Source organism: Camelina sativa, chromosome 17 (genome assembly GCF_030686135.1).
Source record: "Camelina sativa cultivar CO46 ecotype springtype chromosome 17, ASM3068613v1".
NCBI lineage: Eukaryota > Viridiplantae > Streptophyta > Magnoliopsida > Brassicales > Brassicaceae > Camelina > Camelina sativa.
This window is the reverse complement of record NC_141896.1, coordinates 17963210-17987689: the sequence shown is the minus strand read 5'-3', so window position 1 is coordinate 17987689 and position 24480 is coordinate 17963210. Positions and strand designations below refer to the sequence as shown.

General features: G+C 39.0%; 3 protein-coding genes and 5 pseudogenes across 25 annotated transcripts; 2 read left to right on the top strand and 6 right to left on the bottom strand.

Annotated features, from left to right (window-relative positions):
- Positions 1–32: 32 nt before the first annotated feature.
- On the bottom strand, positions 33–1349 carry LOC147923963 (alpha-mannosidase I MNS5-like). Of its 2 annotated transcripts, none has more exons than XM_087495491.1 (4): positions 1175–1349; positions 882–957; positions 644–791; positions 33–486 (listed from the first exon to the last, which is right to left on the bottom strand). In XM_087495491.1, exons 1-4 carry the CDS (start codon positions 1197–1199, stop codon positions 334–336), a joined length of 402 nt encoding a protein of 133 aa, XP_087351617.1. In that variant the 5' UTR covers positions 1200–1349; the 3' UTR covers positions 33–333. The 2 variants fall into 2 exon arrangements, with proteins under 2 accessions (XP_087351617.1, XP_087351616.1); XM_087495490.1 differs by having other exon boundaries at positions 33–504; positions 1175–1343.
- Positions 1350–2450: 1101 nt separating this feature from the next.
- Positions 2451–4776, bottom strand: LOC147923962 (uncharacterized; annotated as a pseudogene). Its single transcript, XR_015586871.1, has 5 exons — positions 4391–4776; positions 3787–3946; positions 3179–3271; positions 2938–3040; positions 2451–2823 (listed from the first exon to the last, which is right to left on the bottom strand). The product of XR_015586871.1 is annotated as an uncharacterized LOC147923962 (transcript).
- Positions 4777–5636: 860 nt separating this feature from the next.
- LOC147923961 (alpha-mannosidase I MNS5-like) lies at positions 5637–7340 on the bottom strand (annotated as a pseudogene).
- A 99-nt stretch (positions 7341–7439) lies between these two features.
- Positions 7440–8643, top strand: LOC147923960 (F-box protein At5g25290 pseudogene; annotated as a pseudogene).
- A 1322-nt stretch (positions 8644–9965) lies between these two features.
- LOC104757084 (phosphatidylinositol 4-kinase gamma 4-like) lies at positions 9966–15083 on the bottom strand. 14 transcript variants are annotated; one of them, XM_087495472.1, is made up of 8 exons: positions 14970–15081; positions 14447–14861; positions 13980–14116; positions 13309–13466; positions 13122–13224; positions 12875–13024; positions 11626–11684; positions 9966–11112 (listed from the first exon to the last, which is right to left on the bottom strand). In XM_087495472.1, exon 8 carries the CDS (start codon positions 11110–11112, stop codon positions 10198–10200), a length of 915 nt encoding a protein of 304 aa, XP_087351598.1. In that variant the 5' UTR covers positions 11626–11684; positions 12875–13024; positions 13122–13224; positions 13309–13466; positions 13980–14116; positions 14447–14861; positions 14970–15081; the 3' UTR covers positions 9966–10197. The 14 variants fall into 14 exon arrangements, with proteins under 14 accessions (XP_087351598.1, XP_087351607.1, XP_087351606.1 ...); XM_087495481.1 differs by having other exon boundaries at positions 9966–10987; positions 11065–11112; positions 14447–15071; XM_087495480.1 differs by having other exon boundaries at positions 9966–10987; positions 11065–11112; positions 11626–13024; positions 14447–15083.
- A 360-nt stretch (positions 15084–15443) lies between these two features.
- LOC147923959 (F-box protein At5g25290 pseudogene) lies at positions 15444–16987 on the top strand (annotated as a pseudogene). The gene has a single exon (XR_015586865.1). The product of XR_015586865.1 is annotated as an F-box protein At5g25290 pseudogene (transcript).
- Positions 16977–21798, bottom strand: LOC104741362 (uncharacterized). Of its 6 annotated transcripts, none has more exons than XM_087495484.1 (15): positions 21657–21798; positions 20771–20881; positions 20461–20703; positions 20106–20153; positions 19880–20017; positions 19495–19650; positions 19330–19392; positions 18993–19108; positions 18819–18902; positions 18673–18720; positions 18336–18410; positions 18156–18248; positions 17863–17938; positions 17622–17772; positions 16977–17405 (listed from the first exon to the last, which is right to left on the bottom strand). In XM_087495484.1, the coding sequence occupies exons 2-8, from the start codon at positions 20837–20839 to the stop codon at positions 19076–19078; spliced, it is 750 nt and encodes a 249-aa protein (XP_087351610.1). In that variant the 5' UTR covers positions 20840–20881; positions 21657–21798; the 3' UTR covers positions 16977–17405; positions 17622–17772; positions 17863–17938; positions 18156–18248; positions 18336–18410; positions 18673–18720; positions 18819–18902; positions 18993–19075. The 6 variants fall into 6 exon arrangements, with proteins under 6 accessions (XP_087351610.1, XP_087351609.1, XP_087351611.1 ...); XM_087495483.1 differs by having other exon boundaries at positions 18156–18239; XM_087495485.1 differs by having other exon boundaries at positions 17622–17687; positions 17773–17938; positions 18156–18410.
- Positions 21448–23774, bottom strand: LOC147923958 (uncharacterized; annotated as a pseudogene). Its single transcript, XR_015586874.1, has 5 exons — positions 23388–23774; positions 22784–22943; positions 22176–22268; positions 21935–22037; positions 21448–21820 (listed from the first exon to the last, which is right to left on the bottom strand). The product of XR_015586874.1 is annotated as an uncharacterized LOC147923958 (transcript).
- Between the last annotated feature and the right edge of the window lie 706 nt (positions 23775–24480).

Genomic DNA, 24480 nt, shown 5'->3' with positions numbered 1-24480 from the left:
GTCCTAAAAGTTACCAATTCATAAAGCTATACTTGAAGAAAAACATTAATATTCCTTTCATTGAGGTTATTCCTCCGGTAGTATATATATATCCATGTCAAGACTGATGACTCAAAGAAAAGATACAACAGCCTCATGTAACAAACTATTCATTTTACTGTCAACCAAAGCTTTTCGTTCACATTAATTGACAGTTTCCCTTCATAAACCCCAACTCTTCTCTTTCCTTTCCTAAACCTCTAAAACGCCCTGTTTTGTGTCAAAAGTTATAAGGGATTCCATAAGCCGCAGTATCCAACTCCGCTGCAGGATCTTTGTCTACAAGTAGTGGCATCACTCTTTGTTGCTCCAACACCTATGATTGATTTTCTCGTCAGGGACATGGCAAGCACTCTCTCTGTGTTGCTCAGGACGTCTAGAGTTGAGAGCTATCGATGGACATACTTGCAGTGACAATGCGCTAGCTCCACTTTCCCATGCCCCTCTCTGCAAATTCGCAAGTTCCTAGTTTAGCAGAAGCAGAGGAAGGAATAATAATGCATTTAGACTCGATTTTGGTTCTTTTAATGGCTGCCCTTCTGTCTATCAACTAAAAAATAACATTACTATGCAGTGTAACTAAACTAACTAACAAGTGACAGACCTTTGAAAGCGTCCAGTTGCCTGAATAACTTTTTGGTAGTTTCTCATGCCAGGAGCTCACAACCTGAATAGGGTGGCCCTCGGTTGTAAATATATAATTCCTTTTGGCCACAAATGAATCATCAAAGAGGAGATATAAGTACTTGCACCTGCGAATGGGAGATAACAACCAATGTGATGTTCTGACATTGTATAGGTAAGAAAAGAATGACGTGTAAGAAAGTGAACGTTCATATCACGTTTCAGCAAGAAAGAAACTGTGCTGATGATCTTCCAATCGCATGGTCGTCACATCTCTAACACTTGCAAATCCCCCTGGAGTAGACGAACCAGATAACAAAAGGTTGACAATTTGACCAGAAAGGTGGCAAAAAGTAACTACATTTTCATTAGCATAAAGATACAAAGAACTGATGTTTAATAATGATGAGTTAGTTATTCAGCAAAACCAGGGTAGAGTTGAGGAGTAATAGATGACTAAAGTTTAGATATACTTCAGAGAAAACAAAGAAATAAAGTTTGAACTCTATACCTCTATTATTGGTGAGAAAGTACATCTAAGAAATCCCAGAAAGGCAGTTCTAATGGAATACTGAATGCTTGCAGAATGGCACCCCTTAACCGTCTCAATATTTGGGTGAAAATCCAGCAGAACAGAGAGGACAGTGTTGTAGTGGACAGGCCTCTTCCTTGCTACCACCGCGAGACTGCGAAAGATAAGCTACTGTCAGATATGATATCAGTGCTTACACAGGAAATTTTCAAAATTGCAAATTATTCAAGTATGCCTCTTACGTGCATGTCCTAATGAATCACTGCACATCTCAGAAAACAAAAATAATTATACTGACGTCAATGAAACAACCCTAGGTGCGAGGCGCTGCTTTTAATATATATACAATTATCTAACATAAAAGATACTAGAGTTTCATATAACTTTACTGAGCAACCATTCCTGTGAGAAACTTTGCTCATGATTTCTGCAGCATACAACACAGCGAATAAACTCCTTAACAGCATGAAACTATCCTCAATCTGAATTTTAACATGTCTGGAAGCTAGCATATCTCAAAAATTTCCTGCAATTACAGACTAACTACCGGCATAATACAAAAAGATGATTTGTTACCATTACCTGAGCAACAATATGATATATTTTCACATACTTTTTACTTTAAGACAGCACCATTAACAAAGCATTAGGGAAAACCGAAAAATCAAAAACCATCACTCTAAACAATGTCTCTCCTCTCAATATTTGACATTGATCTTTCTAGAAAATAGTACCCTCAGACATTAAATGACAATATTAGTTCAAACAAAGACAAACATCTGCTAGGTAATTAGTACTTTTAACATCTGCTAGGTCAATATCTGTAACTGATGCAGCTTCAACTGAGACAATTCTCCCCAGACTATGATTCAGTTAGCTGCAACCATATCATAGGGGTTGAACCGGTGCTATAACCTGTCTCCATGCTTTATCTCTCTCAGCCAAAATTTTAGTAGACATACATAATAAAAACCAGCAATTTCATTCCACTGATGTTATATATTTACAAAGAAAAATTTGATTCAAGACGCTGAAAGTGCAAGTAGGACAGCCAATCATGACCATCAGACTACTTACAAGTGGAAGATAATCTGCTTATTGGTGTATCTTACAAACATGAGGCACAAATAAAGCTTATGCAAAAAATGACTATTAATACCACCCTATCATTCAGGATACATATCAGTGTAGGAGGACACATTCTCTAAAGTTTGTTTATCACCAACATATATGTGAGAATGAGTGCTTCACACTATGAACAACGATAAGAAGCTAATATTTATGAGTACCAAAGCACCCATATCAACTTACTGGCAAGAAAAAATCAACAGGTAAGAACTAACAGAGTTTCAGCTAAAAAAGAGGGATCGCAAAAATAGAAACAGGTAAAAGCACAACTAACATCATGATGAATGTAAAGAAAAGTAACTACACAAGAATGATGGGACGTATTCAGAAACATACCAACTAATAACAGATATCAGTCAGTGCACCCGGTATACGATTAGCTGACTGTATGAAATCTACTAAGATGCCAAATGTCCTATTTGCTTCAGACATTAGCGTTGCTGGATTCAGAATGGGGTGACCGCCAGCAAGCCAGGAAATATTGAACATCTGTCTACTTCCTGTAGTAGAAGAGGAAAAGTTGACATGCGAGCAACGAAATGCAATTGTGCGGTTCCAGATTCATATTATATGATCGAAATTTAAGAAAAACCTGCATGATCAGAACATAATACCTTCGCTGGAAACTTTCTCAGGATCAGATGCATCAGGAGTAAAGAGCAAAATGAATGTCTCCATAAACTTTAGAGAAAGAATTTTCACCCCTACACAGCCAGGCTATTATGAAAGAACAACAGACTTTTAAGTTAGAAAACCTTAAATTGACAAAGAAGCAGAATGAATACTCAACCAAAGATCAAACCTCACGAGAGGAACATACATACAAAAAGAAGAAGCTATAAACAGCCAGCATACCTCCAATGCAGCGGAAAAGACAGCATCTTTGAACTTAACCATCCATGTCCATAGTTCCCCACACCAACGATCAACGTTACCATGATGATGGAACTGCATAGATCATTAAGAATAGAATATATCAGCGAGAGTAATAGGGAATATCAATGCCAAAGAGTTACGTTCATTGTAGTGGTGACTATACAGGAACACCCACAAAGATCTCAAAGCTTAAATAATATATAAAACTAAACTAATAAACTTCAAATATAGTAGAAAATTAAGGGAAAGACATCAGAAACCCAACAAAACCTAAACAGGAAATTAGCAAACTTGCCCAGATTTATTCTTTTCACTATTTCATATGACCCTAAAGCCTTATGACACTGTCTTTAAATTTCAAATAGGTAGCACCAACATAAAAACCAACCGAAGTTTTGAAAATGGAAAACAAGAGGACTGATTCCATGGGATAACAGTTCAATTCCATAACCAACTATGAGTATGTAAGACACCTTAGCTGGTAGTTATTGACTACAATCGTATGATTTTGCAAAGAGCCCAAGAAGGAATCTCAAAACAACATATGTGTATAAAAGAACATAACCAACTTGAGAAACAGTACGGACCTGCATTGCCATCTCCTCCAAGATGCTGCAGAAGAAAGTGGTGCCAGCAGAAATGGATTTCTTTGCAACAACTGGATCCTCGTCCCTTGATAAGACTAGTAAGACATTCACTAGAACATAAGAATGATCCAGCATCCTCAAACCAACCTCTTCAATGATCCTGCCAGCCAGAAGAATCGATCAACCAGTCTCTTACCTTGACAGACAAATTAATCATCATGAATAGCTACACCCCCGAAGTAAAGTAGACTAAGAACCTAGTTTATTTTACACAAAACTTGCGATAATTCAACTATGCCTAAGTACTAAAACAGAAATGGACGACTAATAACCACAATATTGCTGAGGAAGTTTCAAATCTATCGCACCAAAAAACAAACAATCATGCCGACTAGAGAAATCGTAAGCAAAATTTCTACAACACAACAGCTACGATTGGAAATATCAAACACTTCTCCAGATTGGGAAAAATCCAGAAGAACCCTAAACACGCAACAAAGTACATAAAAATTCTTCTACAAGTTCGTGTGCAGAGCAAGGGAAAATATCAGCAGAAGGAAGTATTAAACCAGATACGAATCGTAGAAATTGCAAAGGAACTCACTCGGTAAGGGATTTGCGAACTAGAATTTCACGAGACAAGTGGAGTTCTGCGAGATAGGGGAAAATCTCAGCAGACGAAGACGGCTCCAATGACAGCAAAATCTCCTTAACCTGCCTGAGAGACGAGAGCTTCACAGCCAAATCGCCGTGGTTATTGGCAGCGGCGAGGAGAGATAGCGCCTGTGCCCTCGCTGTCGCGGCAGCCGGAGCCGCCATTGCTAAATTCTAGATTCGTCCGACGGAATTGTAAAGGTAGATAATACGGTGCCTCCGCTTATCTTTTAGGGTTTTTCAAAGGTTGAAGAAGAAGAATCTCGGCGACACAGACGCGGCAGCACACAAGAGCAATTAGGCAAATTTTACACAAATACAAAAATGCTGGAGAACAAAGAAAAAAAAAACACCCGGATGGCTTCAATTAAATTCCGCCATACACACAAGCACCTTGTCGTTTTATCTCTTGGTAGTTGCAATGAGTGCCGTTTTTTGTTCACCTAACCAAAAAGCTCCTTTAAACAGTTTTCAAATGACAAACCGTTTGGTTTTCTACTCTTCTTCTACTTCTAGTAACACGATCTTAGCACAGTTTAAGACGGTTGTGAATAATTATAATCAGCTGCTTTTCTTTCTTTTTTCCTCTCTATTGCAGAAATTTACATCATTAACCTAATATAAAATAGCCAAGCAACAAAATTCAGCGATATGAACTTCAACTAAGCATCGCATTGCCAATAAAAAAAAGTATGCAGTCATGAACGAAATGTCGTCGCAATACTGTCTACTTTTCTTAAGATCCAAAGATAACTGCCTCATCTTGAAGTTGTAAGATCCATCCCCGGCCCACATCGATCGGGCAAGAGACAAGCGAAAATAAAACACATTCTGGAGAAAGCATGGGGAACATATGAGTTCAGGCTTGTTTATGTAGTATGTTCTCAATATCAAGTATAGGAAGGACTCGTAGTGCATTCAACAAAGTGTCTTCTAACTCCACTATACCCCAATAATATTTTGATCATTCAAATGGGTACGTGCTAGCTACTAGTCTAGTAGAGGATTTGAATAGATTATGTGGCGTCTATGTATGCTCGATCCTTTGCTTAGTGGGAGACTAGAGACGATGTCATACATGATGCATAATTTATCTAGGGGATGCAGCTAATTAACGATAAAGATAAAACAAAGAGATATATAATTATCCCAATATTAATTCAGTTCTACGTACGGTTTTTAATTAAATAAAACTTTTAACAGACGAGATAGTAGTATCCGTGTTGCTCGTCAGGGACATGGACATGGCAAGCACTCTCTCTGTGTTGCTCAGGACGTCTAGAGTTGAGAGCTTTCGATGGACATACTTGCAGTGACAATGCGCTAGCTCCACTTTCCCATGCCCCTCTCTGCATATTTGCAAGTTCCTAGTTTAGCCAGAAGCAGAGGAAGGACTAAATAATGCATTAAGACTCGATTTGGTTCTTTTAATGCCTACCCTTCTGTCTATCAACTAAAAAATATCATTACTATGCAGTGTAACTAAACTAACTATGCATACAAGTCTTATTTCTTCAAACATGAACAGAGCTGGATCAAGTGACTGACCTTTGAAAGCGTCCAGTTGCCTGAGAAATAACTTTTTGGTACTTTCTCATGCCAGGAGCTCACAACCTGAATAGGGTGGCCCTCGATTTCACCAACATCTAGGTACCATGGATCTGCAAAACGAAGGAACAAAGGAAGAATATAGGTATCTATTGTCAACGGAGAGGTGCCACAAATCTGGCTCTTCACATAATAAACATTCAGGGTGAGACAAGTAAAAAAAAAAAGACAAACAAAAACCTTTTGTAGCTTGGTATAGGTAGAACGTGGATTCTGCTAATTCAGGACGTAGTGGATAGTACTTCATTGTCGGATGTATCATTTGATGATCTAGTAGATACCTGAACAAATTTTTGTTCAGCGTCCTTTAGTCCAAACAGAAAACTTTAAAATGACAGAGAACTCAAGATCCAAGTAGGAAGCCAACTAAGGAAAGACAATTAAAAACATACCTCTCAGGCAATACACCAAACTTCTCCCATACATGGAAAAACTCGCGGTGCGTTGAATTTGCAGCTGCAATATCTCCAGCGAGAACCTAGTAGCAAAAACTTAAGCATGAGAATCAGCAGATCCCCTTTTCAACTGTTTTTGTATGAAATTTAAAGAATCCATTCATTCATTATACCTGTAGACCGGGCCAAAACGCCTGAAGACTTGTGAGCTGCCAATAAGTTGGTTTCCCACTCCACATATTAGCTTCATGGTACCTAAACCAGATAAATAAACTCATTACTACATCGAGCAATTTTCAGTTTGAGCATTATAGAAGTCGTAGTGTCATATAAAAGAGAGTGTGGAAGTACATTTTTCCAGGCTAGTATATTATTACCAAAGCCCCTGTATGAAGTACTTTTGAGATGCCAGAACTAAACATTTGCCAGTAGTCTTCTTTTCCAAAAAGAATATAAGCCTTCAAGAGGTATTCATAGAAAGAGTCAACCCCTTTAGAAGACCAGAAATAAAATTACACATTAGAGATTGAAGAGCCAAGGCACAAATTCATTCCGCACATAAAAGTAAAATGATTTTGCAGCCATCTCTTAGGGAAAAAGACAAAGAATTGCTACTAGATTCCCTCTGAAAATGAACAACATACCAGCTCCAATGCTGGAGGAGTACTCCAGCCATTCCCCAGTTACCACATCCAGAGTCGTCCCAAGCAGATCTAATGAACTTCGCATCCTCCACAGCTGACGAAGCGCACGTAATGCAGCTGATTCAAACCTAGGGTCACCAGTGAGCCGTGACAGTGCTCCCATTTCAAGAATGAGAGAACCTGACGTGTAAAATGTATATTCCTTTCTGCTCCAGTCTTCGGCATCTGTGACAATCATGACCAAAATGGCCTTGGCTATTATGCTGATATGAAACAAAACACTAGATAGAGCCCTTCTTTCATTTTTATTCTGTGGCCATTAAATTAAATAAAAATTTTAACAGACGAGATAGTAGTATCCGTCCTGATGGAGAGATGTACGCTGAAACGACAGTTGAGTTGTCCGGATCGTGACTCTGCAAAGGCCCTGCGTTCGAGTTTGATTCTGCAGCCAAAAGGCGGGTCTCCGTTGCTGATGCTGTCTCCAGAAAAAGATGGTTGTCGTGTGTACAACCCTAACGACGATACGGTTTACGAGACGAAGAGTGACCTTCCAGGGTATCGATTCGTGGCAAGCTCCGGCAAGTGGTTTCTGGTTTATATTATAGATGTGTTTAGCGAGGAGGAGAGGATCGATCTTCCAGGACTAGAAACATTCATTCAAGGGTAGCTATTTTGAGATTGAGCAAGAAGGAGAAGATAAAATCAGACATGTATTGATCGGTACGCGTCCTTCTACTGCCGAAGATGTGAGAGGTCTATTGTGGGTCGACGACAAGAAAGGAGGAGACTACGTTGTCTTGTGGCATTTCGAAAGGAGCGAGTACATAGCGTTTTGCAAGAAAGGGGATGATCATTACCGCGAGATTTCAACACGGGACGATGTTCGCTGGGAGTTACGAGGCGTAAAACATATGCTACTTAAAGGTTACGAATCTTTACATCTTTGCCACCCGTGATTTCGTTCGACGCTTGGATTTGTCTGGAGGACCGGTTGGTTTCATTGATGTGTCCGAGAAGCATAGGTTTCCAATGTGGGAGCCACCTCTTAGTAGGGATGAAATGGAAAGAATCAACAAATATAAGATCATCTCATCTAACCAAAGCATTGCTGTTACAAGCTCTGGTGACGTTTTGCTTGTCTATACTTACGAGTTAACCTCAAAGGATAGGGTGTTCCACCTGTACAAGAGGGATCCTAAACATCTTTACGCGACTACCTATGACACCATGCTTGTTGAGGTACATTCTCTTGGTGATGAGGCCCTCTTTTTGGATTTGGGTATCACCGTGCCTGCTGATCATACCCTTGGTATTGAGCCTAACTCCATCTATTTCACCCGCGGTGATCGTATCTGTCACCGCCTAACTTCATCCCTCGACATCTGTGTGTTCAGATCAGTCTTACCACAAAGACCGTCAAACGCTACCCCTGTCTCGATGGCTTAAACATCAAGGATGCTCAGTGGTTTCTTCCCTCTTGATTCTTACGTTCCTCATGGTTTCCTCCCTCGGCCTTGCTCTGTTTCTTTCTACAAACAGACCTATCACTATTGTTACGAGAGCAGGATCAGGTCCTCTTAAGAGTTGTTATGTTGAAGTTTTGTATTCCTTTCTGCTTTAGACTTCTGCATCTGTGACAATCATGACAAAAATGGCTTTGGCTATTATGCTGATATAAAACACATTGGCTTTGACAATCATGACCAAAATGGCTTTGGCTTCTGCTTTAGTCTTGTATTCATTTGGTTCTCCTTACCAATTAATTTGACTTGGCTTATTATTTGTTTGTAGTTTCTTCTTCCTTCTTTTGACAACTTGACGGCCACTAATTTAGTCTGCAACATTCTCAGGGCTGGAACTTGACAGCCACTAATAATGTTGGCAACTGGATTGATGGTTTTTACTCGTTGCTCTCGGTAAGTTCTTACTTCCATGTTTTTCTCTGGCGCTCTTAAAAAACTGTTCACTGGCTACACTTTTCTTGACTTGACTGACCACTGAAACTCTGTTCTTATCAGTTATGGTTGTTTCTTTCATGCATGAGCTATACCATCCAAATGATCTAGTACAATTTAGTATATAAATCAAGTGCAGAAGATCAACATCTTATCTCACTTTGCTTCTGTTAGCATTTCATGCCAGGTACACAAATCTTTAAGCCTCTCTGCGCCAAGAACTGCTAAACTTTTATGCTTTCTGGTTGTATATATAGTCACCGTAAAATAAGCATGCATCAGTGTTTTAGATCAGCTCTACTCTTCTCGATTTTTAGAGGAATTATGAAAGTATCATAGTCCTAAGATGTTTATTAGATTAGTTTCTTCTAGGCCAGCAAACTCGAGTACAAAACTGTTTCTGCTAGGCCTAAATGAAAAGAGACTTCTAATTCAACGTAAGTTCTATATGTTTTCGTGTTACGATTCCCTTGTTAAACACTACTGAGCTTGGGTGAAACTCATTATGCATTCCATTTCTATCATCACTAGAAAGCACCTGCTCGTTTTCTTGGCAATGATGAATGACTTTTGTTTATGCAGTCCTAGGTTGCGCATGTACTTTGTTTGGGACTTGCTCCATGGCTTGCTGCAGAGATTCCAATTCTTGTGGACTCCGGCATGACTAAGCACAATGATGACGCAGCTTGGAGTCAAGCTTCTGCTTCAGTCTCAAGTCAAGTGAGCGCTGCTATTTGGTTTGTACACGTCAAAGAAATTAAATTCGATTTTACGTTACTGCTTCTGTTTCAAAGACTACAATAAAATCTAGGAATAATACCAAAGGCAAGAAGCAAGTTCGAAACAAAAGTCAACCATATGAACTAACTTTGTTGAATTATGTGGAAACAAAATCGAAACCAAATATAACAAGATCATAATTGCCAAGATTAACATAGCATTGCCAAGATTAACATAATAGTGGAGGTTCTCATAATTGCATAACAAGATCAATGTTTTCAGACTTCATAACTTAGCCCAACTAACACTAAACATCATAACCATCTAAAAATCCAAGTTCATTAAGCAAAAATACAACTCAAACCAAAACCCTAAATACGCCTCCATGGTCCCATCTCCTTCCTTTTCCTTCATCTTGCATCTTCTTGTTACTCAAACACTCTCGTAATATTCCCTCAGGAGCTCTTTCAAATGGCTCTCTACACTTTCGAAAAACTTGTCATCATCTCTGTTAACTCCACCAACCATGCATGCCAAATTGAATCTGAATTTGGTTTCGTCACATTTAGAAGAAGCAATAGTACCAACTTGGAAAACGGTCAATCCCTGAGAAACAGCGAGCCTCAAAAATATGCAGAAGACCTTGAATTTCTCCATGAAATCGGCCCCAGGCTCCCAACCACATGCACTAAGAAACTGGAGATCCTTATCAGCGTCTAGTTGCTCCACATAGTTGGCACAACGCTGAGAGAATGGCTCTTCATTATCCCGCAACCAATCTAGCCAACACGGGTTGGAAAGATTGTAATCAATGCCAAAAATTTCTTCATGGTCAATTGGGACAATCGAGTTGTTTTCCGCAAGGAGAAGATTATCCGGACTCCTATCTATATTCCCGAATCTCAAGTCTGCTATCGCAACCTTCTGAATCTCGTCCATTGGCACAACAGGAGGAGGATAATCAACAATTGCAACCTCGGAATTTACATATTCAATCAAAGCTCCACTGATTGTTTTGGTTCCTATCTTCAACCGTCGTATGTACAGTGTTGGCCGCACTCCGGAGAAGCCATATATGTCTTGAGACAATGATCGGTGACCATCCTCGGGATGATCCAGCAGGTAGACACAAGCTTCCATTCTACAGGATTCGTCTTGATCAGCTTTGAATAGACACCTCAGATTACCGTCTGTGTCTAAAACTTGATAGATGTGCCCATATCTGTCGAATGTAGGCAGAAAACCTTGAAGAGCGGCTTCTTTCAAACAGTCATACATCTTCTGGAGATGAGCACCCACCTGACTTGGAAGCTGAGAGAGAATTGGAAACACCTCATCCTCATCCATCTGAAAAAAAAATAAGAACAGTAGCTTAGAATGACTAAGCTAAACAAATCGTAAGGAAGTAAATAACACTAATTAATGCTGGTAGCTAGTAACAGTTCAACAATTTAGTTTGCTATGCAGAGATTTCACAGATTTAAACCGAAGGTGCTCTCTCAAACTAACAGATGAAGGAACCTTGACAGTTCAAACCACATACTAGTAGCAGTTTATTGAAAAGAAGAAGACTAAGTAGACCAAAAAGCTTCAACAAAGAGGCTGGATCGAGAGGTCATGAAGCCTTAATAAGACTAACGTTCTGTAACAGTTCTGGGAAGAAAGTTACAAACTTTATGTTTGTTTCAGGCAAGAAGTACAAAATGCCTATAGAAAAACAATTCATAATCGGATGAGAACAGAAAAAAAAATGAAATTTGGAGGAAAACACAAAAAGTCGATGTCTTTTTTTTGTTTGCTGTAATTTTGAGTGACTGAGTTTCTCAAAGAAACGATGAAGCGATGATAAACACATTTTACCTTTCAAACCACTCTGTCTCTCAAAACCTAGAACGAAACTCCGAAGATGTGTTTGTTTCCTAAAAATCGCAGACAAACAACGATGTTGTGAGCGAGAGAGTGAGTAAAGAAGAGAGGAGTCAAAAAATCTAATAGCCGAGTTGGCCCTAGTTTTGGAGCTCAAATGATCTCAAACAAAAAAATCTAATAGCAAACAAATTAGTTTGCTATGCAGAGATTTCCCAAGTTAACCTGAAAATGATCTCAAACATATGACAACCTTGAAAGACCAAGCAGCAAAATGTACTCAACACATCATCAACCATATGCTATAAAGGGAGAAGAAAACATTTATCAAAACAGAACGCAAAATCACTATGCAAGTAAATGTTAGGCTAGAATCCAGCATAACAAACACCTGGACTGGCAAATGATACTCTGCATAAAAATAGTTATACTGTAATGTATACAACTTTAATATCCCAACATAACAGTCATAAGTATATGTATAACCAAATAAATTTTTCCTCAAGAGCTGACTACTTGGAAACAAGATTTCTAACTACTAGAGTTGACCATTCTATCCGTTGTTTGATGTGCTCCAAATATACCCAGGTAAGTGTCCATATTTGTAACTGATGCAGCTTCAACTGAGACAATTCCCCCCAGACATATGTTTCAGTTCGCTGCAACCATATCATAGGGGTTGTATAACCTGCCTCCATGCTTTATCTCTCTCAGCCAAAAAGTTTAGTAGACACATACAAATGGGAAACCATCAGTTTCATTCCCCTGATGTTATATATTTACAAAGCCAATTTGAAAGTGAAAGTAGGACAGCCAATCATGACCATCAAACTAGTTAGTTACAAGTGGAAGATCATCTGCTTATTGTTGTATCTCACAAAATGAGTCACACATAAAGCTTATGCAAGAGAAGACTACTAATATCACCCTATCATTCAGGACACATATTATATTCTGTATAGTTTCTTTATCACCAACATACATGAAAGAATGAATGTTTCAAGTTATGAACGTAACAATAAGAAACTAATATCTATGAGCGCCACAGCACCCATATTAACTTACTTGCAAGCAAGAACAAATCAGCATATTGAGTGAGGTGCAAAAGAACTAAACGACTTTCAACTAAAAAAGTGGGATAGCAAAAACAGTAACAGGTAAAACAACAATTTAATGATGAATAGAAAGAAAAGTAACGCATTCAGAAACATTCCAACTATAATAACAGATATCGTCAGTGTACCCGGCAAACGAATAGCTGACAGTATGAAATCTACTAAGATGCCAAATGTCCTATCTGCTTCAGACATGAGCGTAGCTGGATTCGGAATGGGGCGACCGCCAGGAAATATTGAACATCTGTCTACTGCTTCCTGTAGTAGAATAGGAAACGCTGACATGCGAGCAACAAGTCATGTATTGTGCGGTTCCAGATTTATACTATACAATCGAAACTTTTAAGAAAACCATGCATGATTAGAACATAATACCTTTGCTGGAAACTTTCTCGGGATCAGATGCATCAGGAGTAAAGAGCAAAACAAACGTCTCCACAAAATTTAAAGCAAGAACTTTTACCCGTAAACAACCAGGCTATTATGAAAGAAACAACAGAGTTAAGTGAGGAAAACTTAAATTGACAGAGAAGCAGAATAAGTAATCAACCAAAGACCATACCTTGCGAGGGGGAGAGACAGAAAAAGAAAAAAGAAAAAAAAGAGGCTATAAACAGCCAGCATACATCCAATGCAGCGGCAAGACATCATCTTTGAACGTAAACCATCCATGTCCATAGGTCCCCACACCAACGATCAAACTTAACCGTGATGACGGAACTGCATGGTTCATCAAGAATAGTATATATCAGCAAGAGTAAAAGCTTATGATCGTGTCCATTGTTGTGGTGACTAGACAGGAAGACACCACAAAGAACTCAAAAGTTTTATTAATATATAAAACTGAACTAATAAACACAAAGATAGTATAATTATTAAGGGAAAGAGATAAGAAATCCAACAAAAACTTAAACAGGAAGTTACCAAACTTGCACTTCTTTGATTACATTCACTATTTCATATTACCCTGAAGCCTTATGACACTGGCTTCTAAGTTTCAAATAAGTGGAACCTAACATAAAAAAGCAACTGAAGTTTTGAAAATGAAAACAAGAGGACTGATACCATGGGTTAACTAACAGTTCAATCTCATAACCAACTATGAGTATGTAAAATACTTTTGCTGGTAATTATTGACTACAAACGTATGATTTTGCAAAGAGCTCAAGAAGGAATTTAAAAAAACAACATATGTGTATAAGAACATAACCAACTTGAGAAACCGTGTGGTACCTGCATTGCCATCTCCTCCAAGATGCTGCAAAAGAAAGTGGTGCCAGCAGAAATGGATTTCTTTGCAACAATTGGATCCTCGTCCTTTGATGACATAAGAACGATCCAGCATCCTCAAACCAACTTCTTCAATGATCCTGCCAGCCAGAAGAATCGATCAAACCAGTCTCTTACCTTGTCTGACAAATTTATCACACCCCCAAAAATATAGTAGAGTAAGAACCTATTATATTTACCACATAAACTTATGATGATTCAACTATGCGAGGGGAATTTAAAAGTATGCCGTAGCACTAAAACAGAAATGGATGACTAATATTGCTGTGAAAGTTTCAAATCAAAGAAAACAAAGCAAAACAAAAATCACGCCTAGAGAAATTGTTAGCAAAGTTTTCTACAACACATCAGCGAAGATTGGAACGAGAAAAAAAAATACAGAAGAACCTTAAACGTGCAAAGGAACTCACTCCAAAAGGGATTTGTGAACTAGAATTTCGCGGGACAAGTGGAGTTCTGCGATATAGGGGAAAATCTCAGCAGAACAAGACGGCTCCAATGACAGCAATATCTCCTTAACCTGCCAAATCGCCGTAGTTATTGGCAGCGGCAACAAGAGAGACTGCCTTGCCCTCGCTGTCGGGTCAGCCGGAGCCCCGCCATCCCATTACTTAATTTTAGATTCGTCCGTCCGACGAAATTGTCTATGGGAGAGAGGTAACAATTCGTCCGACGATATTGTTGGAAACAGAACCAGACTCAGAACAAAGAAGCTTAAGTTGCAGAGCCGTAGAGAATCTACTGCACTTGAGCGAAAAACCGCCTAATCCCGGTGCAAGATAACCCAGACGGCTCACTCCAGGGTTTACTCTGTTCTCAATTGAACTGTGGCACTCAATTCAAAAGAGATGAAACTCTCAAACTCAAAATCAGAAAGAAGAAGAAGAAGAAGGAGACGAAGAAATAGAAAAGGGAAGAAGTTCTTTTCCATACTGAAATAGAAGGCTGGGCTCATGTCTTTATACTACAAAATCAAACTTCCCCTCCGAGATTTCAGTCATCTCTCTGTCCGTTACCGATCTCGGAGTCATCGACAGTTTTTGACTTGTACTTTTGGAGAAGAAAGAGTTTAATGGGTACTGAAGCCCATTCCTAAAAAGCCCACTTCATGAAACATACCCAACAGATATTGTCAATTATACAAAACTCTGGACTGGAGGAGGAGGACAAACACTTGGATGGCGGCTTCAATTACTTCCTCCAGACGAAAAAAAACATATTGTCGTTTTATCTCTTGAGAGTTGCAATTAGTGCCGTTTTTGCGTTCACCCAACAAAAAGAACATTTTTAAATGATCCATTATGAAAAACTATTTGGGCCATAGACCCGTTAAAGTTTTTATTCTTCTTGCCGTTATTGGGCTTCGTAAGCTGTATATATCCGCAACTTAACCCTTTCCTTCTCGCTCTTTTATTTCAGAAGTCTGATAAAAAGGAAAAACAATTAAAGAGACCAAGGAGCTACCCATCCGTTCTGAAGATGGACAGCCCTACGCCGAAACGACGGTTGAGTTGTCCGGATCGTGAGTCTGCAAAGGCCCTCCGTTCGAGTTTGATTCTGCAGCCAAAAGGCGGATCTCCGTTGCTGATGCTGTCTCTAGAAAAGGATGGTTGTCGTGTGTACAACCCAGCCGATGATACGGTTTACGAGACGAAGAGTGACCTTTCAGGGTATCGATTCGTGGCAAGCTCCGGTAAGTGGTTTCTGGTGATAGATTCTCGAATGAAACTGTATATTATAGATGTGTTTGGCGAGGAGGAGAGGATCGATCTTCCAGGACTAGAAACATTCAAGGGTAGCCATTTTAAGATTGAGCGAGTAGGAGAAGATAAAATCAGACATGTAGCATTCCGTACTTTATCTCGAACGGATCCTTCTACTGCCGAAGATGTGAGAGGTCGTTTGTGGGTCGAGGACAAGAAAGGAGGAGACTTCGTTGTCTTGTGGCTTTTCGAAAGGAGCAATTACATAGCGTTTTGCAAGAAAGGGGATGATCATTACCGCGAGATTTCAACACGGGACGGTGTTCTCGGGGAGTTACGAGGCGTAAACGATATGCTCCTTAAAGGTCACGATCTTTACATCTTTGCCACCCGTGGTTTCGTTCGACACTTGGATTTGTCTCCACAGCACGATGGTTTCATTGATGTGTCCGAGAAGCATAGTTTTCCAAGGTGGCTGCCACCTCTGAGTAGGGATGAAATGGAAAGAATCAACAAATATAAGATCATCTCATCTAACCAAAGCATTGCTGTTGTTACAAGCTCTGGTCAGGTTTTGATTGTCTTTACTTACGAGTTAACTTCAAAGGATAGGGTGTTCCACCTCTACAAGAGGGATCCTAAAGTTCTTTACCCGACTACCTATGACACCATGTTTGTTGAGGTACATTCTCTAGGTGATGAGGCCCTCTTTTTGGATTTGGGTATCACCGTGCCTGCTGATCATACCCTTGGTATTGAGCCTAACTCCATCTATTTCACCCGCGGTGATCGTATCCGTCACCGCCAAACTTCATCCCTCGACATCTGTGTGTTCAGTCTTACCACAAAGACCGTCAAACGCTACCCCTGTCTCGATGCCTCAAACATCAAGGATGCTCAGTGGTTTCTTCCCTCTTGATTCTTACGTTCCTCATGGTTTCCTCCCTCGGCCTTGCTCTCTTTCTTTCTGCTGCAAACTCTGGTGTTGTTGACACACATTTCCAGACTCTACTTTGTTATCATCTTTTGCTTTTGATGTATAATCTATGACATATTGCGGTGGTGTTTAAATCTCTTTGACTTTATGTTCCAAATTTCACAACCATCACTTCAGGTCAACATCTGCATCAAGAGATTGTTTTCGTTTTGCACGACCTGTGGTGAATTAAAGTGATTGCAAGCTTTTATGTTGTTAACTTGTAAAGGTCCTAAAAGTTACCAATTCATAAAGCTATACTTGAAGAAAAACATTAATATTCCTTTCATTGAGGTTAATCCTCCCGTAGTATATATATATATATCCATGTCAAGACTGATGACTCAAAGAAAAGATACAACAGCCTCATGCAACAACTATTCATTTTACTGTCAACCAAACCAACTCTTCTCTTTCCTTTCCTTTCCTAAACCTCTAAAACGCCCTGTTTTGTGTCAAAAGTTATAAGGGATTCCATAAGCCGCAGTATCCAACTCCGCTGCAGGATCTTTGTCTACAAGTAGTGGCATCAACTCCACACTCTTTGTTGCTCCAACACCTATGATTGATTTTCTCGTCAGGGACAAGGCAAGCACTCTCTCTGTGTTGCTCAGGACGTCTAGAGTTGAGAGCTTTCGATGGACATACTTGCAGTGACAATGCGCTAGCTCCACTTTCCCATGCCCCTCTCTGCAAATTCGCAAGTTCCTAGTTTAGCAGAAGCAGAGAAAGGACTAAATAATGCATTAAGACTCGATTTGGTTCTTTTAATGCCTGCCCTTCTGTCTATCAACTAAAAAATAACATTGCTATGCACACTTATTAATGTGCAGTGTAACTAAACTAACTATATGCATACAAGTCTTATTTCTTCAAAAATGAACAGAGCTGGATCAAGTGACTGACCTTTGAAAGCGTCCAGTTGCCTGAGAAATAACTTTTTGGTACTTTCTCATGCCAGGAGCTCACAACCTGAATAGGGTGGCCCTCGGTTGTAAATATATAATTCCTTTTGGCCACAAATGAATCATCAAAGAGGAGATATAAGTACTTGCACCTGCGAATGGGAGATAACAACCAATGTGATGTTCTGACAATGTATAGGTAAGAAAAGAATGACGTGTAAGAAAGTGAACGTTCATATCACGTTTCAGCAAGAAAGAAACTGTGCTGATGATCTTCCAATTGCATGGTCGTCACATCTCTAACACTTGCAAATCCCCCTGGAGTAGACAAACCAGATAACAAAAGGTTGACAATTTGACCAGAAAGGTGGCAAAAAGTAACTACATTTTCATTAGCATAAAGATACAAAGAACTGATGTTTAATAATGATGAGTTAGTTATTCAGCAAAACCAGGGTAGAGTTGAGGAGTAATAGATGACTACAGTTTAGATATACTTCAGAGAAAACAAAGAAATAAAGTTTGAACTCTATACCTCTATTATTGGTGAGAAAGTACATCTAAGAAATCCCAGAAAGGCAGTTCTAATGGTATATTGAATGCTTGCAGAATGGCACCCCTTAACCGTCTCAATATTTGGGTGAAAATCCAGCAGATGCATAGCATAAGAATTAAGATAGTAAATAAAGGATCGAACGTGAGAATATGCATATACCTGTAATATATGGGCAAGTGCAAGTTGAAACTTTTCTGGCGGAAGATTACGAAGGGGAGGAAAGATGGGCAAAACCTGTGAAAAAAGAATATCCGTCATAAAATAAGAAACTTCTACCATTAGTAATAACAAAACATCATATTTCGCATCCACCAGTAAACGACCACAAAATTTTCAGAAGTCTTCCATGTTTACTAGTTCTTATTTTTTTCCACATTCAGATAGGCAGAATAACAAGGGAACAAGAATATAATAAAAATTGCAAGCCTCTTCATCTTCCTTCAGGGTTAAAGTACAGTAGAAAGAGCAGAATCTATGGAAAGAAAGTAGTAATAACCTCATCTTTAGTGAGTGAAGAAAGCAATGGGATAAGAATTGAAACATCCTGCAAAAAAAATATTCTGTTAGGCTTTGTGAACTTGATTTTCATAATATATACACACAAGAAAAAGATGCGAGCGAGCTCTTCATAGCAAATCAAACCTTTAGCTTTGTTTGATATAGAAGCTTTACAGTAGCAATCAAATCCGATGAAGGTGCCAATTCTTGTGTCAATATTTGCAACACCTAGACATAAATATAACAGAGCGTGGTTCATTAGAAAATACTTTTGAGGCCAACATGGGTTTACTACAAGGAAACACAGAAGCCACTTACCAATGTCAATAAATTTTCACTTCCCTTAGGAGGGTCGGATATTATTTGGAGTAGTTCCGTATAAGACGAACCTAATTCTCGTATCAGAATGGGTCGGGTATATGTCGATGAAAAGCCTGAACCATTTTAGAAAGTCACCAAAATAAATCATTTTTAATGTTTGTGACTATCATTTACTCCCATAAAAACCGGAGAACACACGTGATGCATGTAAGTAATGCTATACATTGCCCCAACAAAAATAGATCTGGTGTTTATACGTATTATCCTATCCACTTTATGCCACATGTGAAGCACATAAATGGCGTGAGGGTTTATAAGGAAGTGACAAACTCACCTGGTTTACTATTTTTGGAGCTCTCTCATAAACTTCAAAGACAAGTCGAAGGAGACTAGGTTTCTGGAAAAAAGAAGTAGTAGTATTCATCAGATCTACAGGAATATTATTAAATGATAAAGAATACTTATGTGCATTACGAGCAACTCCAAAGACTACGCAGACCTTTTTACATAAAGCGAAGAACAGAGAAATTAGTCTCTGAACTTCGGAAGTTGATAAAACTGAAACATCACGAGAAGTTTGTAGATCCTGCTGAGAGTAAATGTCGGAGCTTCCAGACAATAGAGAGTCACTTGTCGAAGTTATCTGGCTTTTAGCCTGAAAATAAGTGTCAACTAATCAACCCACAAAAAGTCAAGGTTACAAACTGAAGCGTTCCCATTGCATCAACTAGGTAACCCTCACAAGGGAAAATTTAGAGGCTTACGAGAACAGGCACAAAAAGTAACTGACATCTAACAAAAACTATTGACTAATAATCCTGTATATATATAATTTAACAAGAACTAAGCTAAACGCCCTCAAGGGAACTCTTATTGGCTATTACCTCTGTTTTAGTTCCTTCTGCAATTGATCCAGACTGTGAGAGATCTGTCTCAGAGTTCACAGCAGTCAGCAACATATCTGTTGCAAATTGCTCAACATGCTCTGCTATGTATGTTAGGTGATATAGTTTGTTTGTGACCTGTGCATGCATTTGAAAAACATCAATTAGAATCACTGTACCAGCAGTAAATAAAAAACATATTGTTATCCGGGACTAGTTTCCTCACAAGTCGGATGGCTTTTGCACGAATATCTTCTTCAGAATGAACAGAACACTGTCATAACAAGAATAAAACATGCGTTAGGAACCTGGAAAAACGACCATATGGACATGAAGCATGTCGATAATAGAAAGTTTCGAGCACAGAATTCTCGTAATGTAGAAAAATATTAGCTGGGTCCTAGAGATCAGAACACACTGCTTATGTAACTGCAATTTGCTATTCATTCTTCAATCAACTAAAATCCAAAACTTCTATTATTGGAATTCCCACGTTCTCCATCACTGAGACTATAAGATAACTCCAGTTTGACAGGATTTGTAAGAAAGATAATTAATATAGTTTGGTTACGGAATCTTACGTTCAATGCTATAGCTAAGCATGCTTTTCGCTCATTAGGACGCACTAAAATTAAGCTCCAAACAGCACCAAGCCCTTGGGTTACACGCTCACTATCACAGATTTCTCTACCAACTGGGTCATGACGATTGGAGCAGAGTTCATCCAGTAGCTTAATGGCTGAATCGGGTAGATGTGGAGCTTCTCCAAAAAGCCTACTAAAAGACTTGTCGGAAGCAGGAAGAGCATCCAGAAATGATCTTGCCTACAGTAAGCATCTTAATAAGCAAGATCCAGAAACACGAATTGGAAAAAGTTGAATAAACACTCACCACTGCTATAAGAAAATTTTCATAAATAGTAGCATAGGAAGAGGATTCATCTGTATCTAGAATCGCCATTGAATGCAGATGGTAAAGAACATGTAAAACAAGTTCGTGCCCCTAGATACAAAGAAGCAAACAGATCAGAGGTTTGCCTAGACACATAGTAGACTCTTGGTTACTGGGAGTTGGAGAGGGGAAAGTTGATACACACAATTAGATAGTTGCACTGTAGCAGTGCACTGGGTGCGTACTTTAAAGATGCTACAATATATATGACAGCCAAGACACTCTTGACATAGAGTAAAGATATTTAAAATTCAAAACGTTGAACCGGTGCTATAACCTGTCTCCATGCTTTATCTCTCTCAGCCAAAATTTTAGTAGACATACATAATAAAAACCAGCAATTTCATTCCACTGATGTTATATATTTACAAAGAAAAATTTGATTCAAGACGCTGAAAGTGCAAGTAGGACAGCCAATCATGACCATCAGACTACTTACAAGTGGAAGATAATCTGCTTATTGGTGTATCTTACAAACATGAGGCACAAATAAAGCTTATGCAAAAAATGACTATTAATACCACCCTATCATTCAGGATACATATCAGTGTAGGAGGACACATTCTCTAAAGTTTGTTTATCACCAACATATATGTGAGAATGAGTGCTTCACACTATGAACAACGATAAGAAGCTAATATTTATGAGTACCAAAGCACCCATATCAACTTACTGGCAAGAAAAAATCAACAGGTAAGAACTAACAGAGTTTCAGCTAAAAAAGAGGGATCGCAAAAATAGAAACAGGTAAAAGCACAACTAACATCATGATGAATGTAAAGAAAAGTAACTACACAAGAATGATGGGACGTATTCAGAAACATACCAACTAATAACAGATATCAGTCAGTGCACCCGGTATACGATTAGCTGACTGTATGAAATCTACTAAGATGCCAAATGTCCTATTTGCTTCAGACATTAGCGTTGCTGGATTCAGAATGGGGTGACCGCCAGCAAGCCAGGAAATATTGAACATCTGTCTACTTCCTGTAGTAGAAGAGGAAAAGTTGACATGCGAGCAACGAAATGCAATTGTGCGGTTCCAGATTCATATTATATGATCGAAATTTAAGAAAAACCTGCATGATCAGAACATAATACCTTCGCTGGAAACTTTCTCAGGATCAGATGCATCAGGAGTAAAGAGCAAAATGAATGTCTCCATAAACTTTAGAGAAAGAATTTTCACCCCTACACAGCCAGGCTATTATGAAAGAACAACAGACTTTTAAGTTAGAAAACCTTAAATTGACAAAGAAGCAGAATGAATACTCAACCAAAGATCAAACCTCACGAGAGGAACATACATACAAAAAGAAGAAGCTATAAACAGCCAGCATACCTCCAATGCAGCGGAAAAGACAGCATCTTTGAACTTAACCATCCATGTCCATAGTTCCCCACACCAACGATCAACGTTACCATGATGATGGAACTGCATAGATCATTAAGAATAGAATATATCAGCGAGAGTAATAGGGAATATCAATGCCAAAGAGTTACGTTCATTGTAGTGGTGACTATACAGGAACACCCACAAAGATCTCAAAGCTTAAATAATATATAAAACTAAACTAATAAACTTCAAATATAGTAGAAAATTAAGGGAAAGACATCAGAAACCCAACAAAACCTAAACAGGAAATTAGCAAACTTGCCCAGATTTATTCTTTTCACTATTTCATATGACCCTAAAGCCTTATGACACTGTCTTTAAATTTCAAATAGGTAGCACCAACATAAAAACCAACCGAAGTTTTGAAAATGGAAAACAAGAGGACTGATTCCATGGGATAACAGTTCAATTCCATAACCAACTATGAGTATGTAAGACACCTTAGCTGGTAGTTATTGACTACAATCGTATGATTTTGCAAAGAGCCCAAGAAGGAATCTCAAAACAACATATGTGTATAAAAGAACATAACCAACTTGAGAAACAGTACGGACCTGCATTGCCATCTCCTCCAAGATGCTGCAGAAGAAAGTGGTGCCAGCAGAAATGGATTTCTTTGCAACAACTGGATCCTCGTCCCTTGATAAGACTAGTAAGACATTCACTAGAACATAAGAATGATCCAGCATCCTCAAACCAACCTCTTCAATGATCCTGCCAGCCAGAAGAATCGATCAACCAGTCTCTTACCTTGACAGACAAATTAATCATCATGAATAGCTACACCCCCGAAGTAAAGTAGACTAAGAACCTAGTTTATTTTACACAAAACTTGCGATAATTCAACTATGCCTAAGTACTAAAACAGAAATGGACGACTAATAACCACAATATTGCTGAGGAAGTTTCAAATCTATCGCACCAAAAAACAAACAATCATGCCGACTAGAGAAATCGTAAGCAAAATTTCTACAACACAACAGCTACGATTGGAAATATCAAACACTTCTCCAGATTGGGAAAAATCCAGAAGAACCCTAAACACGCAACAAAGTACATAAAAATTCTTCTACAAGTTCGTGTGCAGAGCAAGGGAAAATATCAGCAGAAGGAAGTATTAAACCAGATACGAATCGTAGAAATTGCAAAGGAACTCACTCGGTAAGGGATTTGCGAACTAGAATTTCACGAGACAAGTGGAGTTCTGCGAGATAGGGGAAAATCTCAGCAGACGAAGACGGCTCCAATGACAGCAAAATCTCCTTAACCTGCCTGAGAGACGAGAGCTTCACAGCCAAATCGCCGTGGTTATTGGCAGCGGCGAGGAGAGATAGCGCCTGTGCCCTCGCTGTCGCGGCAGCCGGAGCCGCCATTGCTAAATTCTAGATTCGTCCGACGGAATTGTAAAGGTAGATAATACGGTGCCTCCGCTTATCTTTTAGGGTTTTTCAAAGGTTGAAGAAGAAGAATCTCGGCGACACAGACGCGGCAGCACACAAGAGCAATTAGGCAAATTTTACACAAATACAAAAATGCTGGAGAACAAAGAAAAAAAAAACACCCGGATGGCTTCAATTAAATTCCGCCATACACACAAGCACCTTGTCGTTTTATCTCTTGGTAGTTGCAATGAGTGCCGTTTTTTGTTCACCTAACCAAAAAGCTCCTTTAAACAGTTTTCAAATGACAAACCGTTTGGTTTTCTACTCTTCTTCTACTTCTAGTAACACGATCTTAGCACAGTTTAAGACGGTTGTGAATAATTATAATCAGCTGCTTTTCTTTCTTTTTTCCTCTCTATTGCAGAAATTTACATCATTAACCTAATATAAAATAGCCAAGCAACAAAATTCAGCGATATGAACTTCAACTAAGCATCGCATTGCCAATAAAAAAAAGTATGCAGTCATGAACGAAATGTCGTCGCAATACTGTCTACTTTTCTTAAGATCCAAAGATAACTGCCTCATCTTGAAGTTGTAAGATCCATCCCCGGCCCACATCGATCGGGCAAGAGACAAGCGAAAATAAAACACATTCTGGAGAAAGCATGGGGAACATATGAGTTCAGGCTTGTTTATGTAGTATGTTCTCAATATCAAGTATAGGAAGGACTCGTAGTGCATTCAACAAAGTGTCTTCTAACTCCACTATACCCCAATAATATTTTGATCATTCAAATGGGTACGTGCTAGCTACTAGTCTAGTAGAGGATTTGAATAGATTATGTGGCGTCTATGTATGCTCGATC